At 34.4% G+C, this 25,743-nt stretch overlaps 1 protein-coding gene across 10 annotated transcripts in view; it reads right to left on the bottom strand.

The window, feature by feature from the left end:
• Nucleotides 1-25,743, bottom strand: part of SIPA1L2 (signal induced proliferation associated 1 like 2) — a 253,060-nt gene that overhangs the window by 58,075 nt on the left and 169,242 nt on the right. For all 10 annotated transcript variants that reach the window (XM_074223003.1, XM_074223001.1, XM_074223000.1 and 7 more), the window contains 4 exons: nucleotides 24,987-25,090; nucleotides 16,276-16,433; nucleotides 12,789-13,365; nucleotides 5,486-5,760 (listed from right to left, as the gene is read on the bottom strand). In XM_074223003.1, the coding sequence (XP_074079104.1) occupies nucleotides 5,486-5,760; nucleotides 12,789-13,365; nucleotides 16,276-16,433; nucleotides 24,987-25,090 (1,114 nt within the window). The remainder of the gene's footprint in view (nucleotides 1-5,485; nucleotides 5,761-12,788; nucleotides 13,366-16,275; nucleotides 16,434-24,986; nucleotides 25,091-25,743) is intronic.

Genomic DNA, 25,743 nt, shown 5'->3' with positions numbered 1-25,743 from the left:
CCCTTGACACCATGTCCCATTCTTTCCTCTCCTCCAGTTTCCGATCATTAAAGGTAGTTTTCTTTCCTTCCCAAGGCTAACACCTCTACTTATACCCTTGACTCTGCAACCACCTCTTTTCTCAAGCATCCCATCATTCTAATTGTCAATCTTCAAAAAGAAACCCCAAAGCTACTACATCTTTAAAAATCTTCACTAGAGCCTACTTTCTTCTCAGGTTGCCATTGTCTACTTCTCTTTCCTTTTTTCATTCAAATTTCTGGGAAAAATCATCTACACTTGCTGTCTCTATTTTCTTTCCTTTCCCTCATTTGTCAATTCTTTGAAATTTGCCTTCTTACCTCAATAGTCAAAAGAGTAAGAGTCTCCAGAGTAATTAAGGAGCTTTCAGGTGCCAAAATATGACTGACTGTCTTTTCTCAATCCTCATCCTTTTACTTCTCCAAGGTACCTGATGCTCTCTGTATTTTTTTTATTACTCTGTCCTCTTTGGTTTCTTCTCAGACCAGTTAGACCACCCATCCTCATCATCAAGATCCCAGCCGCTTCCTGTGGGTGTGCACTAAGCTCTGTCCTGGGCCAATTTCTTGTTCTATTCTCTCTGGATGACTTCATAGCTCTCAGAACCTACATCACCAAATAACTTTCCATTTGGATATCTTGGGGACATCTCTAATGCATCCTGCCCAAAACAGATCCTTTAGAATCTCATATTTATAACTTTGCATTGTCCTCAATTCCATCCTCTCCTTCCCCTGACAAATATCCAATCACTTGTCAGCCAAAGTCTTTCTTGATCTAGTTCAATGGCTCAAGTTTTTTTTTCCCCACATAGCTACCAGGGATCCTCTTAAATGCAGATCTGAATAGATTCCTATTTGATGACTTATATGGTCTTAAGGATCAAATATAAACTCCCATTTGGATTTTAACACCTTTCAGATCTAGTTCCAACTGATATTTCTAGACTTGTTACACATCCCATTGTTTGTTGTTTGTTGCGCTTCAGTCTTTTCAGTCATATGACTCTTTGTAATTCCATTTTGAGCTTTTCTTGGCAAAGGTACTAAAGGGGTTTTCCATTTACTTCTCTATCTCCTTTTAAAGATGAGCAAATTGAGGCAAATATAGTTAAATGACTTGACCAGGTTCACCTGGGCTTGATCCCTGGTCATTCTGACTCTGAGTAAATCTACCTAAAGATCCTGCTTCTCACTTATTCTATATAAATTCACACATGGACACCTTATCTTCCTAATAGACTGCTCTTTGAGAGCACAGATCAATTCCTCTTTTGTCAAGTGACTGGCAAATTAAAAGGTACTTGATAAATTCTTGTCAAATGATGATTGATCTCCTTTACAAGACTTAGGAATTTTCATTGGGTCACATTATTTGGATTCATTTGAAACCAAATGAAGCATTTCTCTACAACAATTTAATGCTGTATATTATAATAAATGTATACAAATCTTGAGTAGACAGCAATAATTTTAGTTGTCTATTTTCTTTTATCTTATTCCACTGAAAAAGTTTGTTTACATTTCAGAGTGGTTGGTTGTCTAGTTATACTATAAACCATCTGCCATTCCCACTGCAAAAAAAAGAAGAATTTAACTAAACTTCTCTGATGACTCCTCTTCATCTTGAGACTACCTATTATAAAATACCCTTATTCACTTTAAATTGTCATTTCCATTTGAAGACCATGATTCCAAACCCACCTGATGTACTCACATCCAATCTGTATTCATTCACATTAGAACCAAGTCCAAAATGAGATTTGGTTTAATAAACCATTTGTGTTTGGTGTTTCTGAAACTAGATGAAATTTAATTTCTCTTAAAAAATTCCTAAAAATGACTAAATTTTCAAAGGAAAATTAATACTACCCTTAGGCTCAAGAAAGACTAAAAATTTTTAGTTTTCTTCATCATAAATCCTTTTCCTACCTGATAATTCTGTATTGCCAAATAGCTTCTGGTTCATACATACATAACCAAAATATTTTCTTTGACTTAGGGCCTCTTATTCCACTGATAGAAAGTAGCAGGGACCAAGTGAAATTTTTTTTTATAAGACATCTTAGTTACATTCTTCAAGGAGACATTCATGTGGATAATCGGCAAAAAAAGGGAGGAGGCTTTTTCTATCAATCTTAATATTTAGGGTCATTTTTAAAAGCACTTACACATCTATCGTGCATCAGACATGTTTCTGGCAGTTACCCCAGTCAAAGAATGAAATATCCTATTGAGTCTGTGCAACAGTTAATCTAAATTCATGATTTTTCTTCTGGCATTAGAAAAAAGACAGTTTCTGTCGATAACAAGCTATCTAAATTCTCCTTAATAATACAAAATAAAACAATCATTTCTGAAGCTAGTTAAAAAACTCTTTTTGAATATATGCAAATTTTGCCAATGTGTCACCACCTCAATGTAATATGTAACCCAATTCAATTTTTTAAAAGCCACACAACTTATTAAGCCTTTACTAAGTCAAAGCACTGTGTAAGACAGGGAGATAAACTACCAGAAAGAGAAGGAAACATTCCAGATATAGAAAGTACAAAGAATTTGGAAGGGGGGAGGAAAAGTCCTCTAGAGGGCATGACACCTCATTCGTGGTTTGAAGGAAGGTAGGGGTTCTCCCCATTCCCAATTATTGTAACATCTCACAATGTAGTAAGATAAACCCATTCTGATAGCAAAGTGAAAAAAATGACATTCAACTTTTAAATCCATTCCTCATCCACAGAAACAAACTAACCAAAAACATCTATTCAGATTTCAGACATATTACCATCTTAAGATAGAGAAATGCTATTACTTGCATAGGCTCTTTTAAACATAACTGTTTGGATGACTGGCACATTTGTTGTCACAGAGAATGTAGACATGTACAGGCAGCAAATGGCTCCAAAAATATGGATACAAAAAATAACCCTCTGCAATCACTGAGAAACTTGATTTAAAAATACTTAAGATTATACTAATACAAATGATAACATCATAAAAAATTGAACTATGATGCTTGGAACAATATGAGCATGACAGATCATGCCATCTATGAGTTTAATTCAAATTAAATAAATATTTATTATGGATCTAAGTAAAAACATATATAGTAAGTAATTACAACAGCATCAATGATAAAAAAATACCCCCCCAAAAAAATGAAAAATCAAGTGATTTTTATCATTGATAAAAGTTTGAGATGCAAGATCTCAAACATATCAAGACCTACTCCCTAATACCTAAATGTCAGTGGAAAAATCACTTTGAAAATATTAACAATTATTTTTATTCTATGTTAACTATAATGTGACCATAAAGATATGTAATATCCTAGATACTTGAAAATAATCCCAGATTCTTTATTGAGCTTCATTTGAACAAAACATTGATTAAAGGCTGACTTGTTATTCTGATTTTTACTCAAGAAGAAAAAAAGTAAAAATTATTGAAGAGTTTGTATTCTATGTATCTTATCCCTCCACAGAAGTAACAACATTTTTCCTACTATTTTTTAGCTTAGATATATTTAATTGTCATCCAAAATTTGGACTGACAAATTTACAAATAAATATCATATATAATGAATAAGAGCATTATAATAAAGTAACCTTACTAATAAATGGCTTAACACTTACTGGAATGACATTTTTTTGACTATTAGACAATTTTAGCATCTCAGCTCTGAAATATATGCTATTATCAATGCCTACTTAACTAAACATTTTTTTTCCTGCACAAAATTCCATGAGTATTTGAAGTCAGGGAAAAGGGATTCTTCTCAGCTAACTGTCCCAAATTACTAAAACAATGACAATTGAAAGACACCAGGAATATAAAAATAATTTAAAAATAGTAGATATTTCTTTATTGTTATCATAAGCATTATATTTCCTAATTAGGCACCAGATGCCTATTTTTAATTAAGTTAACATTTTGCTAAAGGAAAGCTACAGTATAAGATAATTTTAACATGCCAAGAATTATCAGAGCAGAAATGAGTTATTAACAAGCAATTACTATTGAATACTCATATTTCATGAACAAAACATAAATCAAAGAATTGACTAGAAGTTTTCTCTTGATAAAATGTGGAGCATTTATTGAGTAATACCATCATTCTCAAATAACATGCCAAAGAGAATGGCAATTTGGTGAAAATTATAAAACTGTATCTTCAATTTTGAGAGGAATAGATGAGGAAGGAAGCATAGTAATATAAACATAAAAGGAAACCTTCCTTCTCAAACTCTATGTAAAGCAGTACAATGCCCTAATCTGAAAAGGATGACTCTTCAAAACTGGCTTTTTTAATTCCCATGATTCTATACTTCCTTCATGTTTCAGTATGATTTTTAATAGAAGTGTAAAAAAAAATAGTTTTCATGATAGAAAAAGAGGCAGTGCCTGTTTTCTTATGTCCTTGCTCTCACTAAAGGGCATATTTTTTCCAATGTGCTTCTAACAATATTTGTCTTAGGAGAAAAAGAAATTAGATTTGAGACTCACCAATCATGCAACCTGTTTCAAAATTTGGACCTATTTAATGCAAATTACATTCATTTCACTTTAGTTTTGTAGAGAATAAAAGTCACCTCCTAGTTCCATTCAATGCTTCAATATTCCTTCTATGAAAAGCAGATACTGATTTCTTCTATCTCATGCTTACAATGACCTCATCAAGCAAAAAAGAAATCCCAGTTTTTCAGGAAAAGGCCTCTTGGCCTGCCAAAAGCTAAGTTATGACAAATAAATCTACATACACACACACACACACACACATGCACATACAATGTATGTATGTATGTATGTATGTATGTATGTATGTATGTATATTCTACCAGGAAAAGAAAAAATATATTTTAAATAATCACTGCTAGGATTCATATAGGTCTTTTAAGGTTTGTAAAATGCTTTATTTGACTCTTTAAAAAGAAATCTCATTCACTCTGACCCTTAGTTTACTTCTCCTTTCTACTTTTATATAATACATTTCTCAATATATGCATTTTATGTGGTATTTTTCATATAATATACACACATAATTATGCACACACACACACCAACAATAGATAGGGGTGCACAGAGAATAGAGTACTGATCAGAGAGTCAAGAAATCTTATTTCTAATCTGGCAACAGATATTTACTATTAAGTATCTCCCAAGATGGTTATGAGGATCAGATGAGAAAATATAATGAGCTCAACATAGTGGCTGATACATAGCAGGCACTTAATAAAGACTTGTGCCCTTGCCCCTTTATCTTTAAATTGTTTCCTGGATTATATTCTATTCTAATGAAATTAAACCTAAATTGCTGTAGTGCCCACAGTCCAATTAATATTAAGGAGACATGACATTTCTTGAAGACCTTGATTAATATGATAAAGGGTTACTATGTAACAAGCAGCAAAAGAATTAAACAATTAATGCCCATGGGTGTCATCCCTGGACTCTTGAACCCTTACCTTCGGGGAGATCCATCTTCATGAGGCTGAATGATGACTACCTTGACTGTCACAGAAGTTCGTAACAGATCGATCATCTGCTCATGAGTCAAGGTGGCTACAGCTACTTTGCAGATCTCAACCAGGCGGCTGCCTTGGCGTAGGCCGGCCTTCCAGGCAAAGCCAAAGGGTTCCACATCTGCTACAATTCCCTCAAAGTTGACGTGGAAGCCAAGTTGGCCCAGTCCATTCCTCCGCAATGTCATTTCCACAGTTTCACATCCCCGGGTCACTAGCTAAAGGAGTATGAAATTGGTTAAAAAAGCAAAATAAAAAACTACAACCCTCCCTCCCTCGACCTTATGGAGAAACTCATTTTTAGAGCTGTTTATTGTGATGTCCATCACATATTTATAAAGGGTCATCAATGCTTAGGTATTTATGGATGACAAAGATTTTCCTCTGAAAATTAAAATAATATGAATTTTTCAGTTATCTAAAAATCTAATGTTTCTTCTCCCTTTTCTAGAGGAGAGTGTTAGCTTTTTCCTCTCTGCAACTTTTAAGAGGAAGACAGTTGTATTAATTTACAGTAATTGGAGCATCAAATAAACAAAAAAAGAAGTCAAAGCATATCAATAATTTGTTTCTTTTCTAACCCAGAGAAGCTGTTTGCTTAGAATTCATTAACTCAAAACTTGAAAATACTTTACAATGTATTAACAAGACAATTCTCACCCTTCCTTTTTTTATATCAGTTTTACAGACATGTAAGGTTTTATAAAGAAGTAAATTTAGGCATGATATAAAGGGGGGGGGTGGAGATTTCTTAGCGGAAACTACCCAAAAGTAGGACAGGCTGTCTGGAAAGGTAGAAGATCTTCCTCCCATCCTATGGATGTCTCTAAGTAAAGACTCCAGGACCATTAGGTGATTTCCTATACACGTATGGGTAAAAATAGACCACCTCTGACCCCCCTTTCAACTCTTTTTTTTATGATTTTACTGGGCTTTCCAAAATAAAATTCTCTATTACCAAAGTACCAACAAAATGGGAAAAAATAGAACATTTCTTCTATTCTATATTACTTCTATTCTCTATTACTCAGTAAATGCTGACCAAAAATGGGCAATATTTTCACATAGCTTTTTTAATGCTCTATTTAGTACCCACACCAGGTAGTTAGATATTTTTAAAATAAAAATTGTTCATCTCACCCATCTTGCTTCCTCTTTTTCTATAATTTACACTTGCTGAATGACATAGTTTAGTTGATTACCATCATGCTGGTTAGTGTGGGAAAGGCTGGTAGAATTTATGATAGGCTGTTAGAATTTATTTTTGTCAATCTACCTACAAAGGGGGTCTCCATGGACCATGCATCTATACAAACATACTTCTCTTCACCTTTCCCCCTTTCCAATAAAACTTAGAAAAGATCCTTAAGAAAAGAGACTAATTCTGGATCCAGAGTTTTTCCTACTAGAAAGGGAAAAAAGATCTGTATCCTCCCTTCCTCATTTTCTTTCTTTTCCAAAGTTCAAGAATGTCAAAGTTCTCAATATTACAAAATACAGTTTAATCTAAAGGCTCATTCTCAAGTTTCATTAAGAGAACTGAAAAACTAACAAACCAATCCAATTAATGTAAATTCTGACAAATTCCACTCATTTGATTTTAGCTTTGCAGAGATTTCTATCACTCTCCTCTATTCTGTTTATGACAAGTAGATTTAGTTTTTTCCATCTCTCATTTACTATCCAAGAGTATTGAGAAAATGTTGCTCATTAAGTAATTCTTGGATGATAACAATGCCATTAAAGTATCAGTGAGAAGCACAAAGCTAGAAAACATCATGCACAATTATCCCCAGGTCTGAACCAGTGAATGAAGTTTCAGTTAATAAGCAGTACATCTCCATGAAGCATGCTCTGAATACCTATAGAGTTATTTTATTAAAAGCTACATCTTTATAAACAGCTGTGCAAAAGGGATGCCATGTATCACCATTGTGTTTGCTGTTACTATAGTTACCACTCCTCTATACATTATGAGTCACCTACTAACACCTAGAAGTATAAGAGCTTGAGCACTAAAGAACTCTGAAGAGGAACTGCTACCCCTACTTAGTGATTGAATTTTAAATGGTTGAGAATTCCTATCTTTAAACTGAACTAACATAAAAGATATCTGTAGTGCTCTCATGACAAAAGGAGAACAAATTCTGCACTTCAAGCACATTCTTCCATTTTGTTCCTTCCCCACCAATTGCAATTATAATGGTGATATGTCCTCCTTTAAAAATATGTAAGGATGCCAAGTCTAAGTTCAAAAGAAATATTCTCAAAGAGCACCCAGAAGAGGTCAATCACAAAATCTTTTAGAGATCCATAAAATGAAAAATTTGCATTGAGGCCAAGTGCATCTGTGACAACACATCCAGAATTACAAGTTGGTGAAGCCCTTATATGAGTGATAATGCTGAGGCTATAGAAGTCTCATTATCTATGTGGAAAATTCTTGACAATGGTATTTTAGGGGAGTCACAGATCAAAATACTGATGCACAAAGACAAATTTTAACTATGTAGCTTCTTGATCAGTCAGCTTTACTGAATATCACTATCATGGTTAAAAAACTTTCATTTTTAATTATACAGAGTTCTCATTCTTTATGGTTTCTGAAAACTCTTTTCTTTGCCCTTTTTGTTCCTCTCATCTACTGATTCTTGTCATTTGCAAAGACTCATCCTAGCCCCTTTGAATGTCTTCCATTTATTCTTTAATCTCTATTGTTTCTATTCAATTGTTTTCAGTCATGTCTAACTCTTTGGCACACCACTTGGAATTTTCTTTGTAAAGGTACTTTGTCATTTCCTTCTCCAACTCATTTTATAGATGAGGAAATGGAGTTAAATGGGGTTGCATGAATTGATCAAGGTTACACAGCTAATAAGTTTCTGAGGGCAGATTTGAACACAGAAAGATGTATGGTTCCTGATTCTAGGACTGGCCCTCTATCCATTTTACTACTGCTGTCCCTCAGGGCATCTCAACCATCTTATTAGATAGATGAAAAATTGCTAGACAGACAGTCATACAGATAAACAGATAGCCTAGCTAGATGACTTTTGAAAAGATTCTATTAGCCCTGCTGTTTTCTGCATCCCAAAGTTCCATCTGCCTGCAGGAGGTTTCGACTCAATTATTGTATAAATGATTCAATCTTTAATGAAAAAAAATTAGGTGCTTTGGTTTCTGTGCCAATGAAACATCCATTTCCAGATTCCACAGTTTTATCACTCTTACTGGATCTACAAATTCAAATCTCAACCCTTCTCTTGATTTCATGTTGGTTATCAAGTTCTTCTATTTTGGTTCTCCACAATGTCCCTGAAGTTTCACATCTTCTTTTCTTTATTTATAGTTACCATAAGTAGCAAAGATCGCTTGATTTGGAACCAAAAGAATTAGGACCAGATAATGTTCTGCCAGCCTAATAGTTGCATGACCCTGGGCAAGATCCTGGGCATCTATGAGTCTAATGTGTCCTATATAAAATGGAGTTATCACCTGACCTCCCTACTTTACAGGACTGTTGGGGAGACCTCATTGCAAAATAGTAAAGAACTATGTAAACCTCAGATACCATTGTCCCAAGTTTTCATTACCTACATTCATAATTTAAATTTTTATGTAAATTTTCAGGTTCCCCCTGGTACAATAGATATTATAAAAAGCTGGTAGCATAAGCTTTAATCTACTGTGCTCCCAAATAGCAATTCTCTCTCACAAGCAAAGAAGAAAATCCAGAAAACTATGAAATGAGGTCCAAGGGACAAGTAGCATATGTGTTATTTTGCAACCCTTTGATTGTGAGTGTAAGAGATGACTGCTTGCAAGAATGTGCAATTTAGACATAAGATAGATTCCATCCAGGACAGCAGTCATTTACTTCATATTTTAAGGATTTTAGACAAAAGGATTTCTATGCACTGAGGCTGAAATAGTTCTTTCAAAGCCAAAATGTCTTTGTGACCAATAGAAAAAAGGAGGAAGGGAAAAGGATAAAGGGAAAAAAGGAAGAAGGGAAAAGAGAAAAGAAAAAGTGAAAAAGAAACAATTATACACTCCCTTCTCCCCAAAACTGTTTGGAGCTTTGTCTATTATAATAAAAATGCTACATATGACTCTGGGATGGGAATTAGACATGAAATAGTTTATACCTATAGGGTTTTAAAACTATTTCTCAAATAAAAACCAATAAAGAGAAATAGTAACAATGAATTCACTTTTGCTGCTATTATTAATCTATGTCTTCTTAAGATCCCAACCAGAATATTTTAAATAGGTAAAAAATGTAGTACAGTAACAGAAAGCCTCAAAGCAGATGGGTAACTTTGTTTATGACTAGCACATGAAATAACAATGAGTCTTTAGAACATCTACTTCAACTTATTGATTTACAGGAATGCTTTTCTAAGACCTTTTAAAATTATTGTCACTTAATGATTAATAATACATTAAATCTAGTAAATGAGATAAAAATAGATCTGTTGGATATAAACATACGTAAGGTAGTTGAATTTATGAGGGAGGAATATGTATTGATGTAGTCAAAATAGTCTCTGAGACTATTTTTTAATTACTTTCTGTGGGGAGACACAGTTATAACAGGTCTCTGGAATTGGCATGATTTTCAGACAATCCCCTTATTCTTTCTCAAAAAGATCTCAAAGTTTTCTTCTTATTATTTTTCTAATTTGGCTCCACCTAATCTCTGGAACTCACTAAACAGATTTCCTTGATTATCCTAAAAGCAGTAGTAAATTCATCTATCATCTTAGGTATTTGGGTCAGACGTGTGAATAAATGCCCTATTACCATGAGGAAGTAAGAAAGATCACATTAAAATTATATTGTAATTTCATAACTGCACATTGTTTTCAAACTATGGGATTGTGGTATTGAGAGTCCTATACTCTTGGATTTCTCATTTTGCTGGGGTATTTTGGATCTGTATTATGAGAACTTAGGCTCAAAATCTAGATCTATTGCTTACTACTTCTGTGTCCTTTAGGAAATTATTTCACCATTTCACACTTGGTTTTTTTCATCTGCAATATGACCAGTGTAAATATATTTTATATAGTTTCTTCCAAATATCAATCTTTTGATCAAGAACAAAACAAAAATAAAAACTTAGGCCTGCCAGGATCTTAGAAATAATGTTGTCCAATTCTTTCATTTTACAACAGAGGAAGCAGTCTCCAAAAAGTTAGGTGTGCATTCCCTCATTAAGTGGCAGAGATCCAATCAGGATCTAGATTGCTTAATTTCTCCTTTAGTGCCCATCTCATTGAATAAAAAGAGAATAAAATTATTTGTTCTTGGCTACTCTAGAAGGACAACTAAAACAACTGGGGATGAATGACTTGAACAAGGAAAGGTCATCCAGGGTAAAAGAATATCTAAGTGACTATAATTAAGGAAGGAAATATCACACATTTGGACACAAGATGAAATTATTTAAGATCTCCTGGACCTCTCATAGAATGCAATTCTATACCGGGGTTGGTCTGAAGTCCTGCCAGAGATACATGGAATATGGAGCAAAGGAAGAAGAGGACAGTCCCTTCTAGGTTCAAAGATACAATTAGAATATTTTGGAACATAATGCACCTCCTAGGATCCCTCTCCTGACAAATGGGATGTTTAGGAGTTCACAAAATTCACAAATTTCCTTTAGTGGTATTTAACTTAGCCTAGAGATAACTCCCATATGGAGTATAGGGATATACTGAGTCCCCCAAAACACCAGTCATCAATTTCTCAAAGAGATTGATGAGTTGCTTCGAGTTCCTTCAATATAGCAGCTAGTCTTCACTCCCTTCCCTCTATGCTCTCATGAAGTACCACGTTGTGCCATTTACTCTCTAGATACTTCAAAACCTGAAACAACCAAAGAATTAAATCCTTTGGCTGGAGCAGGAGACTTGGAATTTTCTGGAAAAAAAATTTATGGTCGATCTATATATAGAGAGAGATGAAGTGGGGAAAAAGTGAAAGAAAATTTTGAGTTCTTTAAAAGAAAAGTTGTTCAATAAATAGTTTTACAGTGATTACTACTGCAAAGGAAATATGACAATTTCATCTTCTGTTCATTTTCTGGATAAAAAACAAAAGCAAGAAATTTGCTCAATAAACTAAGAATTATCATTACTATTTCAAAATAAACACCATGACTATCTGAAATTATCTTTGTCTAATTTGATTCTGTCCCCTTATTCACACAGAGACAATGTTCTAGTAAGAGCTGAATCTGGTGGCTTTTAAGGATTGCTCTTAGTATTCTGAGACAGATAAGAAATGGGGAAGGGGTTCTTTCTGGAGATAATCGGCAGGTGAAGCCCAAAGCTAAAGCATGAAGAAAAAATTTTATAAGTCACAAAAATGATAGTCTTGGGCAGCATGGTAGGAAATCTCACTAGACTTGAAACAAGGCTATAAGGAAACACAGTGAATGAATGAATGAATGAATGAGTGGTGATTAAACAATATTGATCCCCCAATGGCTGAAGTTGGAAGACAGATCTGAACATTTCATTCTTTCCCACATTAATGTAAATCCAGAAACTTATAAATTCTTGAGTTCCACAAAAACTTTACTAGGCAAATGCTAACTGAAATACTAGGGAAAAGACCAGAGTTAAATACAAATTGAGCTGGCACTAGTACCCTCCTTCCATTTATAGCCTTGGGGCCAAGTGAAATTAGCATCAAAGGGTTGACTGATACTTCTGCCATACCCTGGGATACTCTTCTTGCCACTCAACTAGTGAACATCCAAAATTGTCATGGGGTCAGAACCCTCTCAAGGTGAGGGCACACACAACTCCCCTGCAGAACTGCCTTGCCTCAAGACTATACTAATTGCAGGTGAGGCTAATAGATCTGAATGCGTGTGTGTGTGTGTGTGTGTGTGTGTGTGTGTTGTTTTCTTTTCAGATACTTCTCTGACAGTCAAAGAAATAACAATTTTCATGAGAAATTACTGAAGGTAGTTGTTCGTGCCGAATCATTCTGAACCAAGAAAACTGTCTTCTCCAATCAGTCTATGGGCTGTGCTCCTCCTCACCTTTATTTACTCAGCAATTGCTCAAAATGGTACAAAGTCTGACAGCTTTGCTTCTACAAGAAATGGTAACTACTACTTTCTAAAAATAATTTACTCAGAGGAGAATTACCTGATTGGCCAAGACTGATTCTGATATTGAAGGAAAAAAGATGAAAAAAAGCCTACCACATCCTGATGTGTACTTACTCCTAATCTCTGAACAATTTCCCTTATCTCATCAGTACAATTATCTGCTGTAGACAGAAGAATACATTCTCCTCTTTCATAAAACACTTTGATGCTCATTAATCCAGATGTCCATCCAATAACATCTCTGCAGGAACAGTTAAATACAACGTTCTTGGATTCCTTTTCAATTAACATGATAAATTCAATGGAGATTCCTAGGAGACATTCAATGTCTGCAGACCGGCCAAAGTCTCGGGCTATGACATTCCACATGATAGCCCCAGCACTGTACAAATGAGCATCTTTCCTTGGTTTTACTTTCTCCTTTTTCTTTGCACCTAATGTGATGAAACTGAATTTGACGGAGGTATCCACTGTAGCTGTAGTTACAAAGTTTTCTGCCAAATCTTTCAAGTATTCCTGTCTTGTTCGGGTGGCCATAGCTCGAAACTTTTCTGACTTGTGGGCTGAATTTTCAGCATTGATCACTTTGGCTAATAGGAAGTCCCTAAAAACTGCTGATTTTGGAAAAGTTACGCCTTTGGGAATTGGTGGACCAAATGGTGGTACATCTTTTGATCTTGAAACACCAACACTGTAGGACAGAGAAAAATGAAAAGAAAACAAATTGATGAATCAAAGCATACCACAGACTCATTTTCAAATTAGCCCATTTAAGTCTCAAGCTCTTGCTCTACTAACTTCTTGACATACCAAATTTTTTTGGTGCTAAGTAAGTTCTTTACCAAAACTAAGTAAAATAACCAGGCTACTAGCAGATTACTTTACTAGTGACTCAAAACAGGAAGGTTATTCTTCTCAGTGTTCCCTCCATTCCAAGCCTGGTTGTCAACTGTGGGATAAAGCCTAGAGTCAAGGAGAAAGGTTGTGAGTACACTGGTTGATTGGGATTGGGAATTCAAGTGTGGGCTTTAGGAGACAATTAACAAGAAACATATCTGTTGATCAATGAAGGCCCCTAAGGAGGACCTGAAAAAGCTTGGCTCATTTCAAGTAGCTGGATGATAAGCTGGGGTAGATACCTATAACTTGGGTTGTGCAAGCCCAGATTCTATCATCAAAGGTCTCTACCATCCATTTGGCCTATTTTAAGGAAATTTCTCAGTAGTACAGAAAAGTCAACTAAAACTATATGTTTTGCCATTTATACTCATAAACTGGCAAGAAGAAATATTAACAATAAAACAAAATTTCAGTAGGTAAGAGTACTACAGTCTTCAAATTTGGAAGAAGCTGAAGGCAACTTTTACAGAGAAAAGTTTTAACAACACAATTGACTCTTAGATAATGGATGGGACTGTATTAATCTACTTGTATAATTTAATAATCTACCATATAAAATACCCAGTTTACATGTAAAATGCTTTATTACCAAAATCTATTCCTCACAAATGTTTATTGATGCTACCAAAGCACATGAGTTACAAAGGTGAGTTGAGTAGTCTCTTGCAACCAAAGAACTTAAAATCTAATTGAGCTGGGCGAACAGAAAGGAAACAAATGACTACAATGTAAGAAACAACATAATGTGTCTTAACAATGATTCAACTTAATATTAAGACAATGCAGTGAGATTAAGTCTGTTGGAAGACATAAGAAACTGTCACATAGTATTTGAATTAGATTTGGGGGGAAAAAGGAAGGATTATAAAAGTTTTAAATGCAGGGGAGGGAATGGCAATGAACAAATACAGGGAGGTAACCATGCGACATTTGAGCAGAGAGGTTCATACAACGAAATGACATAAGACAGAAAGAATGCTTTGTAGTCAACTGTAGAAGGTCTTCAGGGGTCACAGTGAGGTGTTCTGACTTTATTGTGTAGCTAATGAGAAGTTTTTCAAGTTTTGGAATAGCAGGTAATAGTATCTGTTTTGTCCAAATAACATTTAACAAATATTGTATACTTATAATTTAGAGCCTTTTGTCTCTCTGCTAAAGTCCATTCTCTACTTTTCTTCCTATAAGTATAGGTCTCACCATGTCACTCAATGTCTCTATTGCCTCCAGGATGCAAATATAAAAATTTTCTGGTGTTCAAAGCCCTTTTTAACCCTTTCATCCCTCCTCCCTCCTCCCTCCTCTCTTTTCAGTCTTCTTATATTTTACTCAAGGCCAGATACTCTGAGTTCCTGTGACACGGGTTTCTTGCTATCCCTCAAAAAAAAAAGAGATTCATTTCTTTATTGTAGGCATTTTTATGGGTTGCCCCCCATTCTTGTAATTCTCTCCTTCAATTTTTCTGCCTTGTAACTTCCTTCAAATTTCAGTCAAAATCTCACTCTCAAGAACCCTTTCCAAATTTCCTTTCATGTTAATACTCTCTGTTTATTATCATCCTCATATAAACACATAGACAAACTTCCTATTGTTCCCCCCTCCACTAAGAGCTGGAACTGTCTTTCCTTTCTGTCTCTCCAGAACTTAGCATAGCTGGTATCTATCAAATGTTTGTGGACTGAACAATTCTTTCCAGCTTGTCTCTCTTCCTGTTACCAACTCATTTCTCTGGGAAAAACACAGAAACAAACCCCAAATTATTTCTTCTACCATTTTCATCATCATGGAAATAATGAAAGAGGTGTTTGGTTTTGACAGAGGGAGATGATAGGTGGTAGTGGAATGAAAAACATTTGAGTAACTTTTAACTTGATATGTGTGATTCTCTTTATGAATTATCTCTTGGTTATAATTATGCTCCATCACACTGTCTGCTCAAAGAACTTTGAAAATATGGTCTCATAACAAAGTTGGGGATTGAAAGAACTACTGATTTTCAAAGAAAACTATTGATTTTTTGAATGACAGGAGCAAAGTTGTGTTAGTTTCAGAAGTAACTGATATGAATGCTTGTTAGGTAGATTCTCTATTTTTTCCTACATACAATTTGGGAGTTGTTCTGGCTATTTTGGATTTGAGTTCTTGTTTAGGAAATAAAATGCATGCTCCAGGATTTTATCATTCATTTTTGATGAAAGGCTGAGTAAGAATGAATTTTGCTCAGGGCTATACCAAATAAAATCTTGCCTGTGGCTCTGAAAAAGCATCCTGGTCTTTAATTTGATGACTCTTCCAAGTGAGTGTCAAGCTATCACACAGGAGCTTTCAAGAAATATGAGTTGCTTCCCACATCCTAGGACTTATGTCAGAGTAATGTTTGATCACTCCAGTATAGTTGCTTATCCTAACTAATGGTCCTATTGCTTATTTGAAAGGGCTAAAAGTTGGAAGAAAAGAAGTAGCAAGAGGTACAATTATGAAAGGTTAAAAAGAAGAGGCATGTGTGTAATGTGAGGAAATTACTTGATTCAGAGTGCAATGTGTTCATTTTAAAATATCTCATTTTGTTAAGTGGTCAAAAAATGACAAAAAGAAATTGATAAATAGGAACCAAGTATGACTCTGAAGGAGTAAAGGGAACAGATGGTGAAAGATGCAAACACCGAATCAAACTCCCCAAATAGATTAGGGCATATTGACTCACCTATAGCACACATTTTCAGTGCAAGGATTGTGCACCTTGACAATAACAAAGACGTGCTGAAACTGAGATCGGATATTTTTTGGAGTAAAAGGAAGTGCTCCAGGCTCTTGGAAGACAATGGTAACGATGTCATTTCCTATGTGCCTTTTCCTTAGGAGCTATACATAAGAAATAGACACACAAAGAAAAGCAAATTATGAATGGAAAGATTTCTTCATGCATTCTTTTAAAAATTGCACAGTTCATTGAAGTCGATTTCAAAAATGTTATTCAGAAAATAGAACTATTATTTAGGAGTTAATTGCCACAAGCTTGGCATTACATTAGGACATTTGAGTGGAAACCAGAGGATCTATGGAAAGGAGCTGACAAATTCATACCTCTGACTTTTGAGTTCAGCCTAATAGGTAATCTATCCCTCCTTGGTGTTCCATTCAGTTTCTTCTCATGTTTTATATACCTTATGTATAAGGTGAGCCCCTTGAGCAAAGGAATAATATTTTGTTTTGCCTTAATATCTCATAGCTTTTGGCACACAATCTTACCTATGTAAGCACTTAACAAATACTTGTAAAATTAGGATTAAAATTTGTTACTAGAAGGTAAAAAATGATATGAATTTTCATTTTTATATATAATATTTACTTATCTATCTAATATTTGCATTTCAACTATTTTCTCCCTTGCAAATTTAAATTCCTCTCATCCTCTGTTCCATTATTTAAAATAAACTCATTAGAACTAAAATGACTAATAGACAAAGAGACTAATCTTTCATCCCAGGATTTACTTTCTTCTCTTCACTCTCCTTACCTCCCATATCTAGGCTCCAAGTCTTCCCAGAGACTTCAACATAGAAAAATCAGCATCTTTTACATCTGTAGTCTTTCCTTTTCTCAAGATGTCACCATCTTAGTTTAGGTCATTAACCCCTTTCCCTAGGAGATTACAAGAGCCTCCTGATTGATCTCCCTATCTCCAGGCTTTGCCCTCTCCAATCTATCTTCCATATAGCTGTGGAACTGATACTCTTCAAGTATGACTGCCATTCTCTTGCTCAAAAAAATCATATTTTTAATCTTCTCTTGGATAAACTACACAGATTTCTTTTTGGTATTTAAAGCCCTTCACAGTTGGCTTACCCAAGTTCATTGCATTTTATTTTCCTGCATGAACTGCATTTCTGCCAAAATGGGTCAAATGTCATGCGTTTATGACACTCCCTCCCACAGTCTCAATACCTTTGCATGGGCTTTACCCTCATATCTGGAATGCACTTTCTCTCCTTATAGATACCGCATAGAATTCTAAGTTTTTTCCAAGGATCAGTTCAAGGGCCACTTCTAGCATGTAGTCAATATTGATTCCACTAGAAATTCTTTTGTATATATTAATTTGCATCATACTGTTTCTCCCTAATAGAATGCAAGCTTCTTGATGCCAGGGATTTGATTAATTTTTGCCTTTTTTATTATCAGCATCTAGCATAGCGGCAACCCAAGAACATAGTTACAATATTTGTTGAATGCGTTTTTATTTGCCAAGTGTATAACAATAATTTTCTAAAATGATTTATTTTGTTCTTGTAATTAAAAGAAAACTATTCTTTCATCAGACTTCTAGAAAACTCAGTTACAAATACTTAAAAAAACAAAATTGTCATAGAATTCATCACAGTTAAGACAGTGAACATGGTAAAGTGACTTCAATGTTTGAGGGTTTGAAATTTTTAAAGCAGAGGTCATAAACACAGATCCAAAAAGTTAATAGAACTCATAAGGAAGGCAGCCTTAAATCTCTACCTACAAATTTGGCTAGTATGTGGTCTTTAAAATTCATATTAAGCTTTGTATCTAATCAGATTCCATGCCTTGCAGAATAAATTAATTTAGGATACTGTCAGATAATCTTTAAAAGACAAAAATAATTATTCCACTAAAACATACACATATAAGTAAACAAAACTTTTCAGCACCCACCTACCCTTGCCAAATCAGCTAAATTATCCAGACATCCTTAAGTGGACAAGAAAATCTAAGCTCCTGGTATGATAAATGAATGGCTTCACAACAACATAAATCAGACCCTTAAACATACTCTTACTAGATATTTTTCAATCCAAAGTCAATCCCTATAGCCACTCATCCTGTCCTCCATTCAGTAAATTTAACACAAATGAATTATCAATCTGAAGAGGGAAAAAAAAAAATGAGATCATAGCTGTCAGGGCCAAGAAGCAAATTGTAGGGTTCTACCTTACACACTCTCGTTTGTGTTGCTGTTCCACATCTGGCAGCCCTTTCAATTAAACAAAGATAGCGGGGAAACCAACTCATTAGGCTATGCATTACTGCTATTCCTATCCAATTACTCTTCCTTGTTAAGGTAGCTCTTGTGCCCAACTCTGTCCTACTCCACAGGGGTATTTAAATTGCAAGGTAGAGGAAACAGTAAGACTGGTTACCTTGACAACACACTGAATCCATATTTCTCTCTCCAAGTACATTATTTTCCTTTGTAAAATGGGACAAAAGATGTCTTGAAGAGGTTCTACCTTAACTAACTATAGGCACAAGGAATTTCTAAAGAAGAGAGCGAGCTAATTCATAAAGGAAAGGTATATATCTAAAGCTCTCATAGGGATTAGCAAGGAACTGTGTATGTTTCCCACATGCTGTATACAGGGTAACCAGTACTTTGGATGAATGATGACATGAAGAAGGCAACTTGAATCCTCCTTGATGTTTTCAAGATTGTATCAAGCATGGAGTACCTGCCGGGACCCTTGGGCTTTTCAAATGAAAGCAAATAGCTTTGTCAGAAGAAGCATGTTGTGTTCAACCTTTATCAGACTGTTGCCATGGGGAGGGGGAGGGAAGGGAGGGAGGTAGAAAAGCCTGGAACTCAAAAGCTTGAAAAAAGGATGAATGTTGAAAATATGTTTTTATGAAACTGGAGAAAATAAAGAGAAAAAACCAAACAAGCAAAAACAAAAAACAAAAACAAACTAGTATGTTGACCAAAGAAGAGTCAGATATTTTGCCCTGTTCAAGAGAAAATAGAGGGAGAAATGTGGTTATCTATATCAATAGGCACTCAGGAAAACTATAAAGAATTAATCCTTCATGTACTTTCTGACAGCTAAGTAACCGTCTGCAACAATTTCTTTGAGAGAGTAGATAAAAAGCACTGTCTGTGCACATAAACTGTATGTGACAGAGAGGTTGCTGGGATGTTGGAAAAAGAACGCTGGCATTGGAATTAGAGGATATGGATTCAAGTGCTGTTACAAGGACATGCCAGTCGTAGAATCTAGTCATCTCAGTCTCCCTGAGACTCAGGTTCCTCTTCTCAAAGATCACTTCTAGCTTCAATACTCTGTGACTGTTCACAATCTATCCAACTATATTTCAGACAAGTTTTACTTGTGAAACATGAACAAAGTACGGTGATTCAGAGAAAATATTGTTATTTACCCAAATCCAAACAGAAAGTATTCAGACACCAATAGATGGTGACATACAGACTAATTTTAGGAACAGTCAGCTCCTATAGTAGAAAAGCTTTGCAGGAAGCAAGGAAACCTGTCCCCCCCCCAAATTTTTTTGAAGCTAGTAAGGGTGAAAAATCTATATCATTCTTTTTTATCTTTATGTGGGTGTGTGCATGTGTGTGTTCTAAGGGGCCTGATTCTAGGCACAAAAGCAAAAGACACAAGCCTAAAAAAAGTGACTTATTTTAAAATTAGGAGGTAATTCCATGAAGGTAAATAAAACTGATAATAGTGAAGATTTTGTTGTAGTAAACAATGATCAGCTGGCAGAGAATGTCTAGCTTGACTTTTATTTAATTAAAATTAATTCTTGTCCTGTATTTACAGCAAGAGTTGAGATTTAAAGGGATATCCTTGGTATCAATTAAAAATGACATGTTATTTTCTTCTGGAAGAGATGAGAGATGGTTCAAGTGTGCTCAATTTGTGGATTCTGGTTCAAGACTTCCTCCAACTATTTTCCCAATGTTGTCATTGTCAAAGAGAGGCCATTCCTTTTAGATTCAAAGACTTAGTTGAATGGGGCCTCAGAGCACACTAGTGCAAATGAGCATCAGAAGCATAAATCCTCTGCACTTTGTTTATGAGTCATCCATCCTCTCATTCAACTCCTTAACAATCCCAATAGTCAAAAAAGATTCTATGTCAGTGCAAATCTGCCTTTCTCAACTCACTGTTCTGCCTTATGGGCAACTAGAGACAATCCCTTTTCTCTATGACAGCCCTTTATATTGATATAAAATTCCCCAAGTCTCTTCTATATATAATCCTAGATCCTTCAGCCAATCTTAATAAATTGGATGGTTGCATGCCAACTCAAATACTGATTTCTATCCTCCAAATTCATACCAGTCATTTGTATAATGTAACACTTAAAAAAAACACAAAAAAAAATACTCCAGAAGTGGTTTGACCAGTGTCCTCCAGAGATACTTTAACCTCTCTCATTCTGGTTAATATTCTTTTATTAATATAGCATAATATCTCAGATTTTAAAAAATCCATCATTGATTCAATAGAAATTAAGAAGATGCATTGCTTTGTCATGCTAAGGAGCTCTGAGTCTTTCCATCTGACTTGCAACTATACATTTCTATATGTGTTGTCTTTCTGTATTGGATATGCAAGTTTCTTAGGAACAAGGGTTGTTGCTTTTCTATTTGTATTCTTAACACAGCACACAAAGTAAATGTTCAATAGTTATTTTTATTTCACTAACATATTAATTCTGCTTAGTCCACTAAAATTCCTTATCAGTCAGTCAATAAGTATTTATGAAATGTTTACTAAATATCAGGAAATATCTGTCCTTTATTCTCGACGAAGACCATAACATCAGAGAAGTGAACTGGATTTGAGTGAGGGGGATGCTGTACTAAGTCACCAGTCTCACTTTTACTACTCTAAGGAACATGGATACCAAAAAAAGTTAAATTAAAAAAATAAGCAGTGCCTGACCTCAATGAAGTCCCCCATTCTAATGGTAGAGACACTGTAAATTATGCAAAATATATAGAGTATAAGTAGTAGATAACCTCAAAGGGAAGACACCAGAAGTATGGGTTGAGACAACTGAAAATCCCCACCCAAATAGCAGAGTTCTTTTCTCATGAAGCATTATTTATTTATCCATATCTATCTATATAAGCATTTATATTGATATGGATATACCATAGACATACTTATAAAGATATATATATATATATATATATATATATATATATATATCCAGACTACTTATGATAGGCAGTTTCACTTATGATAATTTTAGCAATTTAGGCAGTTAAGTTTACTTAATTTCTATTAAACTTCATCTTGTAAAATTTACACCTTCAATATTTCAAGTAGAGAACAGTGCTAGACTGGGGAAAAAGAAAATAGGCTTATATGAAAATGAGAATTAGAAAAATGAAGAAAGAACATGACTCCACCATATTCCACACTACAGGTAAGGAATAGGGTAAAATTTTTCAAATAAAATAACAAAACTAAAGTAACTATTTTCTATATCACTTAGGGAGCAAATCTCTCTATTTCTGTCTTATACTGATCTTCATAAAAGTCTGAGGAAGGACAGATGGCCTTTGTCATCTCCAGGCACTGCTGACACCCTTGTAGCCATCCATATTATTCATATCTATGTTATTTATTTGTAACTCTTCCTTTTATTTGTGGTTTTGTCTTAGGCTTGTCAGGGTTGTACCAAAGCACTGAATAAACCAGTCTGGTCATAGTCAAGGCAAAAGAAGATGGTGTCCATGATGCAATTCAATTCAAATTAAAATGTTTATTAAATACCTACTATGTAAAAGACATCAGTAAATGAGCTTACTAAGACAAAAATCAAACAGTTCCTGCTCTAAAGCAAGTTAAATTCTATTAGGATATATGTGTGTGTGTGTGTGTGTGTGTGTGTGTGTGTGTGTGTATGTGTGTGTTAAAAACAAGTAAATACCTGATAATTTAAAGAGAAGGCAATATTGACTGGAGAGATATAAGAAGAATTCTGTCACTTAGCACACACACACATTTGCTCTTACCACTAAGAACACTACCACCACTCCAAAGAGAAATTAAGGGAAAGTAGAAAGTCTGAACAAAATGGAAAAGGGGCAATGTAACAGATGAAAAATAGTGAATAAAAGATGAAAAGATTTCCTGAGCTTATAGGAGAGAGCTATGTTAAATAGAAAAATCTCAATCTACTATCAATTTTAAAAAGTAAGGTCAATTTAACTTCTATAATGATACTCAATTTATTTGGAAAACAATTAAGAGACTTCAAAAGGCTCAGAATAAAAATAAGTGGCACCACACAGACAAAAATGGTCAAGATAAATCTTCCTAGGATGTATAGAATATGCTCAAGAATGAAATTCTAAAGATAAAAAGAGAAACAATTGCAAAGAAGCAACTCAAAATTTGTGTGAAGAGACTGGAATAGACACACTGGGAACTCAGATTTGAAAAAGAAAAAAAGAAGCAATGTTAGGCAACAAGGAGAATGAATATAAAAGTATGGCTGTCCTGTAAAAATAAAGCATCAGGAAGGCTAAAGGAGCTGAGGCTGGTGAGGAAACTAAGGACAACACAAGGGTTTTTACATTTTTGCTAGGAGAGAAAAAAGATTAAAGGAACAGAACATTGGATTGGGGGAAAGGAACAATGATAATTGACAATGGAGAAAAAGCAGTTTATTGGTTCTTATTTCTTTTTTCTTTTTTTGCCAAAGAGGAAAGCAAATAATTCAAGATAAGTGAGACTAGTTGCCCTTGTTGAGATCAAGGATGGACATTCAGCCAATCATTAAACATTCATTAAACATTAACTGTATTTAATAAACTATGCACTACAAGAACAAAAAGAGGCAAAAGACAGTCCCTGCCCTGCAAGAGCTTACAATCTAATTGGAGAGAGAAAAATTCAAATGAAAAAATGTATAAACAAGCTATATACAAGTTAAATAGAAAATAAAGAGGGAAAACAGGAGAATTCAGAGAGACTGATGCTTAAAGTCAGAGAAATACTTAAGTAGAGTTAAGGAAGGAGAGAATTCTAGGTTTTACATGCAAAACACTTTATATACATTATTTCATTTGTTCCTTATAACCCTTTTAGCTAAACAAACAAAATGTTATTTTTGCCATTTTACCTATCTAGAAACAAAGGTTGAAAAGCTACAACTTGAACCCCTGATTGACAATCAATATCAACAAGTTAGTGGAAGAGTCAAGAAATGAGCAGAGTTTTTAACACTTTTATTACATTATAATTGATTCACATATTATCTCCCTTCCTACATAAGATCTTAGAATGAGATAAGTCATATAAGAAATGATATGCATTTTACTTGACAAAAATATTGTTCATCACTTTAGGTAAACCCAAGGGCTATGTATAAGTAAATTAAAGTACTGTTGTCATCACAAAGTCATTCAATGATTCTGTCCTTATGCTCTCAACTTTTAGATTCTTCTCTAAGCAGAGTACTTGAATATACATAGACACACAGATACGTATTTAAACATTTTATAAGTTATACAAGTATGTATATTTTTCATGTGAACAAATGCTAGCTACTCTTACCGCCTTGTTAATAAATAATGTGAAAACTGTAGGGTTCTCCATTGGAATCATATTAGCCAAGAGCATGGTTTATTTGATCATCTCTAATGCCCTTTCGGATTAGGTCTGCATTCGGCTCCTGCAGCTGCTATTCACCAAAGGCACTGAATTCAATGTACTAAACTCTAAAATAATACAGAGCCCCCAGAATTAGGTCTGCATCAACGAGAAGATAAAACTTACCATACATAAAAGAAAAATGAAGTAGACTGAAAACAGGATATTGACTAGATATGCACCATGTAACCATTCAAATCACAGTCAGATAGTTCAAATGGATGATGAACTGAGCCAAGTAGCAGGCAGAAGATAGCACTAGACTGCATTTAGGGAAGTGGACAGAGCTTTCAATGATCCCAAAATGTTTGTTGTCACAGAAGTTTATATCTAATTTTCTCTAATATTTTAGAAAAATTAGAAATATGAATAACTCCAAAGGTAATGGAAATTTCTCTGGTAACCCTCAGGAGGATGAACCATGCTATTAAGAGTAAAATATGCCCAAGATACAGTAGAAGATCAATTACTGAAAAAATGTATTATGAGGCAAAGAGGAAGGCTAGTAATGTGGCAATTCAGATGAACAATCCTAATCTTCATCATCATAATGATAAAAACTGACTTTTCTGTAGCATTTTAATGTTTGCAAAACACTGTAGTACAATTGCATAAATTGTACAAAAAATCTCCCCAAGAAGATGATTTCCCCAATCCTGTCCTCTAAGAAGGATTTCTGAGAAAATATGTCAAGAATAGCACTATAATGAAATCATGGATCCACAATACAACAAAATTACATCAGGGAGTTACAAGTTCACTTAGATCAGGCATTGGTAAACTAAGACTTGCAACCAAATGCAGTCCCCTATGTAAGATTACTTTAATCAAAATGCTCTCAAATGATAATGGATGTGTTACTTAAATAGCAAATACACCACTACTAATCCAAATATTTATAGTCTAAGTTGGCTACCATAGCATCATTTTTATTTAATTAAAGAAAAAGGAGAACATCAGAAAAAAGAAAACATACCTGTTGCCTATTATTGGGCATATAGGGTAGCATAGTTGACACATGAAACATTACTTCATAATCTTTATAGGTGGTATAGAGAGAATGAGTTCCTGTGGAATCAGCTGAAAATAAAATTTAATTACAAAACAAAGTCAGGAGAATAAAAAATTTTTTATCATACATTATTTAAATGTTGAAAGTCATCACTGGTTGAAACTCTATAGTTTTCTAACTCAGAAAATAGCATAATGCAATTAAATTGCTGACTATCAATAGTTTCAGTATCTCCATCCATTCTGCCCTCAGGTTCTGCTTTCTTCCCATTTAGTCTCTATCTATATACATTGTATTTTTATTGAATTTATGACTGGGGAACAGAGAGGCTATGCCTAGGGAATAGAGAGGATATATATGGTGAGTGAATAACTGTGAGCATTGTTTTTCATATGTACAAAAGGGTAAGGGACCAATACATGGCTACCAGTCTCTAATACACTCAATATCTATGAAGACTGATCTCTTTGCAATATAAGTCTATTTGTGATGAATTTCTGACTTCACAGTGGATTATCTGAAGCTCAAGAAGATGAATGAAAACTCCAAGGTATTCTAAATTATTATAATATGCAGAAACTGATATGAATATATATGTATACACACATATATATGCATATTTAAGCTCAATAAACCCCAAGGTATTCTAAATTATTACAATATGCAGAGACTGATGTGAATATATATGTACTCACACACACATACATATATGCATATTTAA

The sequence above is a fragment of the Macrotis lagotis genome, chromosome 2 (genome assembly GCF_037893015.1).
Source record: "Macrotis lagotis isolate mMagLag1 chromosome 2, bilby.v1.9.chrom.fasta, whole genome shotgun sequence".
NCBI classification, from domain to species: domain Eukaryota; kingdom Metazoa; phylum Chordata; class Mammalia; order Peramelemorphia; family Peramelidae; genus Macrotis; species Macrotis lagotis.
This window is presented reverse-complemented; position numbering and strand designations above follow the sequence as displayed.